Here is a 13840-nt window from a genome sequence, read left to right as displayed (position 1 = left end):
TGTATACGGTTAGAAGATGGCTGTGTCCCATGTGACCTTGTTATTTTTACACGCTGTGACTATACAAATCAGAACATGTGAATAGGAAAATGTTGGCGTTATTTTGTCATGTATTGGGAGCAGTATGCAAGCTAGAGCTGTTTACCTCCAGTCTTTGTGCTAAATTTGGCTAGCGGTGAGTGCGTCAGACAGAGTTACGGCACGCACAGAGATGAAAAGGGTATGTATGGACTTATCTAACTCTGGGGGATACAGTGAATAAGCTCAAGTCCCAAAAAGTCGGCGTGTTCCTTTAAGCTGGACTGTGATGCTATTTTATTCTGGAAACAAACTTTTTTTGACATTATTTTCCTGTTATCTCTGTAAAGCTGCTTTGAAACGATCCGCATTGTAAAAAGCGCTATACAAATAAATGTGACTTGACTTGACTTAGATGCGATTAATTGATTTGACAGCACTAGTACCAATAAAGTAAATGGTGTCAATTTTAATTTCATGATGACTTTAAGAGGACTAAATGATTGTAGAAGTCTAGCATTTGTCATTTGTCACATTTGTTACAAAAATAAATAAATTGAAATAAACAAAAAAGAAAAGAAAGAAAGAAATTTAAATCATTGTACAGTTTAAAAAATATATATATTCAGCAAAATCTACATATAAAAATATGGGACATGAGCATGTATAATTAACTCTCTAATATTGGTTGCTTTGGTACTGATATATTGTGGTTTCCATGTGCAGTATGGGATAGGTCTATGGGATTTTTCTACACATTTTATCGTCCACCAGGTGAAAATGACACGTCTGATGACTGAAATGATCTCTTCAAATTAAAACGTATTAATCCGATTTTTCCACCTTTCATCCAATCAGAAAATCTCACAGCAGAATACATACCACCATTATCTGCCTGTAAATGACAGTTCAGCAGTGAAAAGACTACTGTACTCTCAGTTTGACCTCCACTCTGTTTTTTAACTACAGGCTGTCAACAACAGCATGTACAAAACTCACGACAGATAACAATCTTAATCCTTGAGTCCTGTTTGTCACATGCAGAAGAAGAATGACACAAGCTAAAATGTGGGAGCCGAGCATAACGGACTCCAGGACAATAAAAAGGGTGAAAAAGTATGAAACAAGATAAATGGATGTGTGGCAGAGGTCATTTGAGAAAAGAGATGAAGGAACAATGTTTGAGACAGAGAGAGATGATGACAGAGATGGCTGTTAATTTTTACAGAGACTCCAGCTAAAAGAACTGCAGCTGTTCACCATTAAATGCATTTACTTGTGCAACAGTGTAGTCGGATAATAGGCAGTCCAGGTTTATTAATAAAAAAAATTGACACTGCAAGGCCTTATGTACAGATCCTATATTTTGAATCGTTATTGCAGGGCACATGCAGTATATTTGACATCCCTAGTGCTCTGAAAATTTGTGGAAAGAGGTATTTTCAATAAGTATGTTTAAACGCAACACAGAGAGCAGGTATGTAAAAATGAAACAAAACTGCTGAAGAGAGACAGTGTTGGGGAGGGTACTGCTATTATTACCTGGGGTCCAGGAGGCACTTCAGAAACTGGAACACCAAATAGCCATCCTGCAGACACAGAGAGCTCAACATCAAAATATGATTCACTTTCAAACAGATTGCAGTCATGTAGAAGTACAACCCTGGGATATTTTATCAATATTCTGCCAATATTGGATATTTGCTTCAAATACTACACAAGAGGGGTTAATAGAGTATAGCCAGATGAAGCCAGATATGTGTCTAACAGATGAAATGTTTGAAATGAGATATCATGTACATCAGACATTTTATGCACTATAAGAATCCAGAATGTGACCTTTGCTATTTTAGCCTTCAAGACAGTGCGTCTTTGTTCCGGACACTGTTGTTGTGTAGGCACTTGTAAGACTCTAGTTACAGTGGGCACTTGTAAGATTAGTTATAAGTTGCATAAACCAGGGCAGACCCAGTCTGATCAACTTGCAGTTAGCCAATAGGTATCTAGTAGAGGTCGACTGATTGATCAGTTTTGCAGATTAATCAGCACCAAATATCGGCAAGTCTATACCGATAGTTTTTTTGGGTTACGTCCGTTGCTGGAGTGGCTGAGAAGGGTTGGCTGTCATTATACAGTGCGAGATCATCCTCTAGAGGCAAAATAAAAAATAAAATAAAAACACAATGTCTCATGGAGTTTGTTTTGACACAAGACTCATGAGTGCATCACCGCATGACCGACGCGCTGTGAGGAATTAAAGATTAAAGAGGGTTTATCTTACTCATTGTAAATGTTTAAAAAAACATTTAGGTCTAATTAAGCAATAAGCTTATTGCTTTTATAAAACGGTTACTCCATAAAAATATTCATTTTAATATTTATTTTATTCATAAAATAAACACCAGCAACAAAAAATATAATGTTCCCTTTCGAGAGGTCTCTCGTATTGCGTAAGGCTAGCTTACGCTATGGGAAAACTCCTTTTCTCGAGAATATTGAAGCCAAATCTTTAAAACGCAGTGCAGCTGCACAGCATACACAGATGAGCGGCGACCGCCGAAAAGCCTTCAGCGGAACAAGCAGCTGCATCACAGATCTGAGAACGCAGGCTTCCTGTCGCTGCCTTCAGCCTGCTGTTCTGCTGTGCCATCCAGCACGCCATATCCTTTAAACGCAAGTGTTCTCGCCGCTGCGTCACACTTTTTCTAAAAGAGAAATTTCCAGGTGTTGTTTCAAATGCCTCGCTCTAAATGCACCTCGTGCAGAAGCCCTCTCGTCGGTGGAGACCGTCACATCCTCTGCGCTTCCTGTTTGGGCCGTGACCACGCAGAAGCTGCACTCGCCAAGGGCGGCTGCCCTGAGTGCGACGTAATTGATCTCACCACCCTGCAGGCTCGACTGGCTGTTTTCGCCGCCGACGACCCCGCGCTTCCCGATCTCTCTCTCCCTTTGTTCGAGCCGCGCAAAAAGAAGCGCCGTTCACAAAGGATGCCAGAGCGGACGGAGACGAGCGAGCACACGCCGACCCAGTCCCCGCGTGCCTCGCTCTCTCCTGAGGAAACCCCCTCGTCGGTCCTGTTCACGTGCGCCCCCGTTTCGTGCGTCATGCAGAGCCCTCTCGAGCTCTCTGCATGACCCAGACGGACACGATGAGTGAGTTTCATGACGCTCGCTGAAACTGCGTCACTCACATCGGTGAAAGGAGAGTGTTTGAGTCCCGCTGAGGCCGGACCAACCTCCATTTCTCACACATTTCCCAGTCCCCTCTCAGTTTGGGCGGCTGGAAATGTCAATATTGCAGCTAACGTGCCTGTTATAAAACATGCACACCTGTAAACAAATGCCGTTTTTACAGGCGACACAAAACATGCCGCTCTCTTACGTATCTGTCTTACGTCATTCCCCCTGTGGCTCAGTGGTTGAATCTAAGGCTTTTGCGACAGAGCATCATCAGTACTTCAGCTAGGACTACTGCACATGCATCCTCTTCAGCACTGGCTAAAACCCCGTGTACCAGCTCATGTGTGGCCATCTGGCCACTTACTAATCAGAACGAGCCACGGCTGCATCAAAGCCCTGACTCCCTGGAAAGTGGCCGACTGGTATCAGTCTGGCGTGAGTATGGGTGTGGTTTCAAAGAGAAAAGTGATCTCGACAGACGCCTCCAACCTATGTTGGGCAGCCCTTTACGAGGGCAGGCCCATCTCTGACCTATGGTCAAGCCCGGAGAAGCGCCTACATATAAACTGTCTAGAGATGAGAGCGGTTGCTCTATCACTGAAAGCTTTTCTCCCATTTCTAAAAGGCCACCACGTCCTGGTCCGAACGGACAACATGGCAGTGGTGTCCTACATAAATCGCCAGGGCGGTCTCAGGTCAAACAACCTGCATGCCATGACCAAGAGTCTCATTCTATGGGCTCAGCACAACCTGCGCTCGCTGAGGGCAGCACATGTGCCAGGCATTCTGAACCAGGGTGCGGATATGCTATACAGAGACAATGTTTCCCCAGGGGAATGGTCTCTTCACCCTCGGATGGTTCAGCTGATATGGAGCATCTTTGGCAAGGCAGAGGTCGACCTCTTCGCCTCAGAAGACAACGCTCGTTGGCTAAAATTTTTCTCAAAGAGCAAGGACGCGCTTGCCCACAACTGGCCGAGCCATCCACTATATGCATTTCCTCCGGTCACAATGCTACCACAGGTCATCGGACGGATCAGGGAAAGCAAGTGTGCACTGCTACTAATAGCCCCTCTCTGGAAGACCCAGTTATGGTTTTCCGAGTTGACACAGCCCCATGGCCAATACCGCTGAGGAGAGATCTCTTCACACAGGCAAACGGGAAAATCTGGCATCCCCGTCCCGACTTATGGGTCCTTCATGTATGGCCCCTCAACGGGTACCCTTGGTGTCTCCCGGATAGGGTGCTAAAAACCATCACTGAAGCAAGAGCGCCCTCAAATAGGTGCCTCTACGCTAACAAATGGGTGGTGCTCTCTGGCTGGTGCGCAGCACGGAGCCTGGACCCCTACTTGTGTAAAGTACCAAGTGTACTCGCCTTTTTGCAAGAGCTCTTGGACGCGGGTCGCACCCCCTCCACGCTCAAAGTATATGTGGCGGCCATAACAGCATCTCACGCCCTTGTGGTTGGATAATCACTAGGAAGAAACAACCTCATCATGTGCTTCCTTAAAGGGGCAAGGAGGCTAAACCCTCCGCAACCCCCCTCTGTGCCTATCTGGGACCTCTCCACGGTCCTGGAAGCATTGAAGGGTGCCCCGTTTGAGCCGCTTCGGTCTGCGGACCTGAAGCATCTCTCGCTCAAAACTGCTCTTTTACTGGCGCTCGCTTCAGTCAAAGGAGTGGGTGATTTACACGCACTATCGGTGAGAGCGTCCTGCCTTGAGTTTGGGCCTGACGACTCCAGAGCCATCCTCAAGCCAAGGCATGGTTATATTCCTAAAATGCTCTCGACTCCGTTCAGAGCACAAGTTATTTCACTAGCAGCTCTTCCCTAACCAGAGGATGAAAGAGACGCGAATTTACTCAGTCCCGTCAGGGCTCTCAGAGTTTATCTGTAGCGTTCTGCCTCATTCAGACAATCGGAACAGCTTTTTGTATGCTTAGGTGGCCGCACCAAGGGGCTCACTGTCTCAAAGCAGAGATTATCGCACTGGATAGTTGATGCTATCGCGCTGGCTTACGAGTCTAAGGGCCTTCATTGCCCCTTAGGCGTCAGAGCTCATTCCACGAGAGGTATGGCCTCGTCTTGGGCTTGGTCAAGTGGAATACCCATTGAAGATATCTGGGCGGCGGCCGGCTGGGCCTCGCCATCCACATTTATAGGTTTTATAACCTGGAAGTTCCCGCTTTGCACAAAATGTGTAAGCACAGACCCCCTGAACCTTGAGCCCGATACATATCCGGTCCTGGTTAAATTCAAACTACGGTTCTCATATATATACACATTATATATACATTATTTGGCCCTCATTAGGCCCATTCATTGTTTTTCCCTATAAAAAGCCCACCACGGACTGGCTTTATTGGGTGCATACTTTACTCTTTTATAGCCTCAGGCATCTTGCCTCGGGCTACTGTATGGAGCGAAGTTAAGCACGTGCAGCGTTTTGAAGGGGGTTCCCAAAGCCTAGCCTTATGCAATGCGAGAGACCTCTCGAAAGGGAACGTCTCGGTTACTAACGTAACCTCGGTTCCCTGAGATGAGGGAACGAGTATTGCGTAACCCGCCGTGCTTCTGTGCTTAGATCAGGGGATTGCTTCAGTCGATTAAACCTGAGGTCCTTGGCAAAGAATGGGTGCTTATATAGCCATAAGCGACGACCATTCTGGCAGGCTCTGACGCACTCTGACGCGCCAGGGCGCGAAGCGAACTGATTGGTTCGCACGTCTGAGCCGCCTCGCCATAGGTTTGTGTAGTTGCCGCAGCACAGCCAAAAGCTGCTCATTTGTGTATGCTGTGCAGCTGCACTGCGTTTTAAAGATTTGGCTTCAATATTCTCGAGAAAAGGAGTTTTCCAATAGCGTATGCTAGCCTTACGCAATACTTGTTCCCTCATCTCAGGGAACCAAGGTTACGTCAGTAACCGAGACGCTATAAAACATTTATTCCTCCGCCAAGCAATGTAGTTCCAAAGAGGTTGCTAAGCAACACATGCAGCAACAAATAATTACAAACGGCAGTTGCGCAGTAATACAAATGTAATGCGGTCACAGGTGTATGTTTGTTGAGTAATTTACAACGGCTTTGAATGCGGCTCAACCAATCAGAATCGAGGACTGGAACTATCCGTTTTATAATATACAATGAATTATAGGCCGATTATTAAAATTATTAATGGCTATAATTAAAATGATTAATGGGGTTCTAAAAATCCCTGAGGATAGGGGCCTGTGTCGACCTTAATCAGCCCCTGATATCTACAGTGCATTACAGTACATGTTATATATCATTATAAAGTAACCCATTTGTTGACTAGATGCAGCATTAGTGGAGAACAGCAGTATGTTTACCGTCGAGGCTGAGAGGACGCTAACGCTAACATAATCGCTAACGATTGTCACCATCTATTTTGCATTACTTTATATCCAGCTGGTCACTTTTATGCATTCGTTATGCAGCGAAGTTGCATATTTAAAGCTACTGACGTGAGAAAGCAAATTGGTATGTTCATGCAACTGAGAGAAACACATTAACAAATTTGAAAAGCATTCAATTTCTGTTCTTTCTTTAATCGCCACTGTAACACATATTTTGTCAATTTGATTAGATATTAATATGATTAGATATTCAACAAAAAATCACAACATTTATTTCCATCAAGAGGTGCATACATTTTTGGTCAAGAGCTTGTATTGACAATGCAAGAATCCAGCACTCTGTAAAGTCTCCTCCAGCACATCCCAAAGACTTTCAATGAATTTAAGGTCTGGACTCAGAGGTGCCAATTCATGTGTGAAAATGATTCATCATGCTCCCTCCCAAACATTATTTTACTATTAGAGTCTGATGAATCTTGATATTGTCATCCTGGAATACGGCCATGAGCTACATGCTCCATCAATTAGGGTTAGAAGAACTGTTGCCAAACATATAACATAGCAGAAACATAATAATCACTGCAATAATGATCCAATCATAGACTCTTAAGCATCTGCCTATTTAAATCCAAACAGTGACTTTTTTTGGCCAGACAGTGTATTACTATTTATATTTAAAAAGTACAGTACATTTTAATGGTTCAGTACTTTTTTTTATTATTATTTTTTTTTTTATTAAAGTGCAATACTGTTTTGTGTGTTATGTTTGTTTTCATTCATTTTCCATTTAAAAAATAATTAGTGGATCAATCGGTTATCGGACAAGTCCGCGGCTGTAACCGCAAACCGCGCATCTCTACCACAGATTCCAAATTTAAATCGATTTAAAAGTGGTTTCCAAACTGAAAGAAAGAAAGAAAGAAAGAAAGAAAGAAAGAAAGAAAGAAAGAAAGAAAGAAAGAAAGAAAGAAAGAAAGAAAGAAAGAAAGGGTGTTAAAACAAACAACAAACCTTTCTTTATGTAATTTGATGAAAAGAACAAACTCTCACATTGCTATGTGAAGGGTTGTCACTATACCAAAATTCCAGTAGTTGGTATCAATACAAAAAACTTTTGGAACTATTTTACTATTTTATTGAACTATTTGAAAATAAAAATATTAATTAAAATAAATTACTTTATTATGTAAAATGATAATAATAATAAAGTAAACATTGTTTATAAAAAGAGTGGAAGTGGGAAAAAAAATTAAATAAAATAAAGGGCAAAGAAACTTTCAGTCATAACATAGAACAAGTGGCAGGTCTATTAGTTTGCATTTACTTAATTCATATCTATTTTGACATTCAGTATCAGATTGTTTTGTACCTTTATGCTAACGCTATGACTATATCACCATCAACCATTGCAGTTTTGGATTCAATCACACAATTAAATACATTTACTGTATAAATCCAGAAACTTTGCAGTGTAGTGAGCAGCATGGAAAACAAAACTTTTATTCAAATTATATGGTTATATAGAAAAGCGAGCAAAGAGTGCTCCCTTTATAATCATTGAAGCGATCAATTCAGCGCCTTCTTACTGAGATCTACACTCCTGCAAAAAATGATATACAATTATTTAAAATGGTTAACCCTGAGCATGTCATGGGCCTGGCCTATGAGAGTAAAAATCTGCTCAGTTTGACCATTATTATTCTTGTCCTCATCACTTTTTCATCACTTTATAAAATGCTCCATACTTTAATGAACTACAAATCATTTAAACAGTATTAATGTTATTCTCACACCAGTCTTTGACTATGAAAAAAATACTTAAAACGTGTTATTTTCCCCTCATTCCCCTTGTATCTTCTTATCGGCACATATGTTTGCACAAGCAGGCTTTTCAATTAGCACCTTCCTGACAGTGTGCGAAAGATAACGCAAACCCAATTACACACAGCACTGCAGATAGAGCCTAATCCATTTACTGACACACACACACGTGGGCCTCAGGGGGGCCTCTTCCCTCTCACAGACATTCACTGACACTATCTTAAGATGAGTGAATAGGAGAAGAGACAATGCACAAACACATTAACACACACCAAAGGGGAATCAAACACACAATACAACACTGACAGGCTCCTTCAGAAGTGCTTTTCTTAACAGTCCAGCCTGTCGAAAGATAAATTGTGTGTGTGCGCAACAGAGTGCATTAAACTGAAGTCTCTCTGTATTTTATGTAATGTAGAATGCCATCAGAAAACAGTATAGGGAGGATTTGAACCTTCATTTCAACGTGTCTGGAACATGTGCTAATGGGATAGCAGAGCTTTTTAACACTCCCATGAAGCCAACGTCAAGTCATAAAGTTAACAATGTTGCATACCTGCAGAGATGTGATGATAGACTGCACCTCATCTGTAAAGTGCACCGCCACCAGCTCAGCTGTCTTAGCCGAGTTTAAGCTGACCAAATCCTACAACAGAAAACCAATGAGAAGAACTGATGAGATTTTTTAAAAATCAGGTTTCCCCAACGTATCAGGTTTCAAATACATGCATTTTTTATAAACACTTTTTTTTTATTACCACAAATGTCATTGGCATAATAATTTATTATTTGTATTTTTGTTGTTGCTTTAACCCTGCAAAGCCTGACATAATTGTCCATAATATGTAATGTTTTATTTTTTGAAAAGGAACAGTTTATTGAACATTTAGACAAAATAAAAATAAAAAGTAAAATAAAAAAAGTTTGTATGTTTGTTTTTGTTGGATACACCCAAATTTTAAGGCTCATATAGTATGATATAGTAGAATATGGAGCTCATACTCTGGGAAAAAAAGATTTTACGTTTTTTTTTATGCCCAAACTGAGCAAAAATATGCAGTTTGGTGCAGTTGCTAATATTTATATGGCCAAAAAGTAAGATGAAATTCTGCTAGCTTGAAATGTAAATCAATGAGATCTTTCTAACAGTGAAGCAGAATACTTACATAAAATGCATTTAAATATCAGTTGTCAGTTGTCACTCCATCTCTTCATAATGTGTGTTAGAAATTATATTCAAATACTTATTTTAATGATCAAAGCTTGGTAGTTTTTATTGTGGGGGTAAAAAAATATAACGCAGTGCAATACTGAATGTTCCGATCCCATCTGACTTCTGACCTGTAATGCTGCCAGAATCATAATCATACACTGTTCGTTCGTTGGCCAGAGGAGAACTGGTTCCCCGACTGAGCCTGGTTTCTCCCAAGGTTTTTTTTTTTCCTCAATTCTGTCACCTGATGGAGTTTGGTTTCCTTGCCACTGTCGCCTTTGTCGCCTTTAGCTTTTGGCTTGCTTAGTTGGGGACACTTAATATTTAACTATATTATTGATCTGCCTGCATTGACACCATTATATGAGAACTGAACTGAGCTGGACGATGACATCACTGTTTTCTCCAGAGCTGGACTATGACTATTTTCTTCTAGACACAAACTTTGTTGCATTATTTTCCTGTTATTACTGTAAAGCTGCTTTGAAACAATCGGTATTGTAAAATAATATTTCCTCAAAAGCCTGTTGTATCATATTTGATTCTCAGATTTTAACATGATTTTTCTAAAACATGATGTATGGATCATTAAGTGAACCTAATTTGCTTCAGTCCAGTAAGTGTTCATCTTGAAATATATTACTAACAATATAAAATCTATTCTTACAGTTTACGAATTATACTAAAAGGCCTTTTACTTACAAAAAAAGTATAAATTATCATGTTGAAATTTGTGTACCGCAGGTCTCTCAGCAAAGTTTTGCTCATGTACGTAATGTACAGGCCTGTATCAAATATGATACAGTAGGCTCGAACTGACAAGGACTCCACAAGTTTGATCAAAATGATGATCATTGTAGTTCAGCATGTTCAAAGAGCATATTTTGTGCTTCAACTGAAGCAACAACATATTTTGTGCAAAATAGCTGACATGTTCAGTCACAATTTTGCTAATCATCATTTTCATTTATCCTTTATTTTATGTTTCACGTTTCTATTTATAAAAAAAAAAACAATTTATTTAAAAGTTTAAACCCAGATTTTCAATGTGGACTCAAAGACAGTCAAACGATGCGGTCGCATCGACTGATTTTAGTGTTCTCAATTTGAACAATCAGAATCAGAGGAAGTAATTTGCACAAAGACCATTGACTGAACAAGATGAGAGAGAGCGGGGCCTGATGAGAATAGGGCTTAAAATTAGCTTTCTGAAGCCTGAGCTCTCTCTACCTGGAGTGTACTAGAGGGACAATTATTTGAAGCCTTGTTTGACTCACCTTGATGTGTTGAAGGGCTTTGACCCACACCAAATGTTTCTCCTCTGAGCTGTAGCCCGGCATGGACAGAATGTTATGGATGTAGTTGAAGAGCTCCTCCTGGAGTAAGAGATAAAGATTAAGTAAAGGAATAACAGGAATGACAGGAAAGAAAATAGTGAAAAGTGAGGGGATTGAGGTTGAGTACCTTTCTCAAAGGGTCTTTCAGGTAGCAGTCGACTATTTTGTCGTAAAGGTGCTTTTTTTCATACATAAACTCACAGATTTGATAACTGAGAGAGAGAGAACAAAAAGAGAGACAACAACAGAAAGGTTTGATCTTCAGTATAAAGATCACAATTTCAATGTCTTCACCTTGAGGAAATCAATATGATACATTCAACTGCATTCGTTAGATTTATTATGATTTAACGGCAACCTTGTGGCTTTTGAAATCTAGCTTAGAGGGGATCACATACGCTTACTGTAACTATTTTTCCTGGTAGTAATTTCCATACTGTAACTTTTTTTCTTTTTGCATTGAGACATTTCAACACAATTAACCACATTTTCTCCCTCATTATCCTTAAAGGTGATTATCATTACTTTCTTATTACTGTAATGCAAGAACAAATACTGAAAAACAAAGTTAGTTTATTTTAAATCAGCATAAAGTCAGTGCAACAAATACTATCATGAAATACACTACTGTTCAAAAGTTTAGGATTAGTAAGATATTTTCACGTTTAAAAAAAAAAGAAATAGTATTTATTTGGTCAAAAACACAGTAAAACAGTAATATTGTGAATTATTACAATTTAAAAATCACAGTTTCTTATTGTTAGCAATTAAATGGTTATACTTTTTTCAGGATTCTATGATGAATACATTAAGCTCAAAAGAACAGCATTTATTTGAATTGACTTTGCTTTTGTAACCAGTGTAATATGCTTAAATAGTCTTCTAATTAAAGCTTAAAATATATTTTTTTCCTAAAATATAATTTAAGTAAAATATAATTTCTCATTTCTTTCTTTTGATTTCAGGGTGAAATATGATCTGGACATAGTCTTGTCTCACCCATGTGCACTTAAGTAATTCTGGCAAGAAAATATATAACTAACATTTATGTATCTGTAACAGAAATGTTATATTACAGTCACCTAATTAAGGTGCATCTTAGTGAATTGATTCTATGAGGTAAATTTAATTAATCAACCACATTTTCATAGAATATGGAAATATGAGTCACCTTGATTCATATGCCGGACCCTTAAAAAAGATGATTCGTTTTGATCTACGAATGGCTTATGTTGTACTGTAGAAGATGGATGATCTTATCATAAAAAATAAAAAAAGGGGGGCAAACTCATTTTGACTATGAAGTCGAAACACTTCAGCTGTTTATTTGTTTGGTGGATGAAGCTAAACTGTTCTGCTTTCTGATTGGAAGATTTCTTACAACTCTGCCTTCTCTGCGAGCTCAAGGAGACGGCCCTCATCAAACTGGACCACACCACCGACCTGCAGCAGCTCCAGCAGAACCTGACACAACCAAAATCAGCACATCATGTGACGATCAATCAATCTTTTAACTAATCTTGAGTCAAATTAAGCAGCGTTTTAAGATGGGTGTTATGTTTATACCTGCTGTCTTTCAGTATGTCTAGAGTCATCATCTGGACTACATAGAAACTCTAGAACCTGCAAAAGACAATGAGCAACAGATAAAAGACACTTCAACAAAACATCTTCCCATGTAGGAAACGTAGAATAAAACTGAAATTACAAGTGTCAACTTTCCTGACAGTATTACATTTTAAATTGATGCGATCTAATTTAGATCAGGCCCCAGTGCAGGGTGCAAAATCATGAAATATTTAACATGCAGAAAAACAAGCATAACGCTTCTAATGCGGGTGAGCTATTTTTACAGAAGCTGCTAATTGTCTTTACCAAAACTAACACCTTCTTAGAAATCTTTTGCCGTTACCATTACAGCTATGATAAAACATTTAAAAAAGCCAGAATACTGTAGGTGGAAAAGGTGAGGCACTAAAAAAAATGGACTGTGAAAAAAAATCTTCACCTGGTCAAACAGCTTCCGGTTAACAAAGAGGGTATTATCTGGTTTGGCAAGTTGTCGTGCCAAGAAGGTGAAAAGACAGCCGACCTGAGATGGGGTGAAGTCGGAATTGTCCACCATAACCTGGAAAGTGTGTACATACACAGATAATTTGTTAGTGTGTGTATAGACACTGTAAACATGTTTTTTCTGAAGTTGTAAATAAAACAAAGATTATTTTGCAAGAAAATACTATTGCAGTCGTTCAACTTCAGAGTCATATTTAATTCAATGTGTCTTGTCCAATGGAAGTTTTTCCATTGCATTTCAGAAGATTTCACTCAAGAAAGGAGATTAAACCACTGTAAGTGGTACAATTTTAAATTATTAAGCCATTTAGAAACATCCAAGTTATTAACTTTCTTGTCACTAAGTCATGGTGCAGGATCTTCTTATCGAGTTATTGATAATGTTGGTGTGCATGCTCTCCTGAATGTTAACAGGATTTTAGAGAACGTCTATAATTTTAGTTCTGTTTTATTATGCACATGGATAACCAAGTTAACACGTTGCAAAGTTAAACAGTTAATACAGCTAACCAAGTTGAGTTTACATCCTAACAAACTGATTTGCTAGCTAATGTAGTCATCCAAGATAGCAGTCATTAGCAAACTACATCTGTGTTTGGCTTGTAAGTATATTATTTTACATTTTAACATGATAGACGATTAATGTAAGCACTAAAACTGTTTTTTTTTATGAATTGGTAATATATTTACAATTCAGACATTGAATATAAATAATTAAGTAAAATGTTGTCTGTCGGTGTAATTGGCTTATGTTTAGATATTTTTACTAAACACATTATAAGTATTAATACTTCAAAAATAAATTACAGTAACGTAA

At 39.3% G+C, this 13840-nt stretch overlaps 1 protein-coding gene and 1 long non-coding RNA gene across 2 annotated transcripts in view; one reads left to right on the top strand and one right to left on the bottom strand.

Moving 5' to 3' along the window:
• The window catches only part of LOC309495675, a 295015-nt gene that overhangs the window by 2140 nt on the left and 279035 nt on the right, over nt 1-13840 (top strand). The gene's annotated exons all lie outside the window — the stretch shown is intronic.
• The window catches only part of vps8 (VPS8 subunit of CORVET complex), a 132292-nt gene that overhangs the window by 59880 nt on the left and 58572 nt on the right, over nt 1-13840 (bottom strand). Inside the window, exons 28-34 of the mRNA XM_082165363.1 lie at nt 12959-13078; nt 12517-12573; nt 12332-12414; nt 11078-11162; nt 10891-10989; nt 8957-9046; nt 1561-1607 (exon numbers count right to left, since the gene is read on the bottom strand). Coding sequence (XP_082021489.1) covers nt 1561-1607; nt 8957-9046; nt 10891-10989; nt 11078-11162; nt 12332-12414; nt 12517-12573; nt 12959-13078 — 581 coding nt within the window. The remainder of the gene's footprint in view (nt 1-1560; nt 1608-8956; nt 9047-10890; nt 10990-11077; nt 11163-12331; nt 12415-12516; nt 12574-12958; nt 13079-13840) is intronic.

This window comes from Leuciscus leuciscus (genome assembly GCF_965113295.1).
Source record: "Leuciscus leuciscus genome assembly, chromosome: 3".
NCBI classification, from domain to species: domain Eukaryota; kingdom Metazoa; phylum Chordata; class Actinopteri; order Cypriniformes; family Leuciscidae; genus Leuciscus; species Leuciscus leuciscus.
This window is presented reverse-complemented; position numbering and strand designations above follow the sequence as displayed.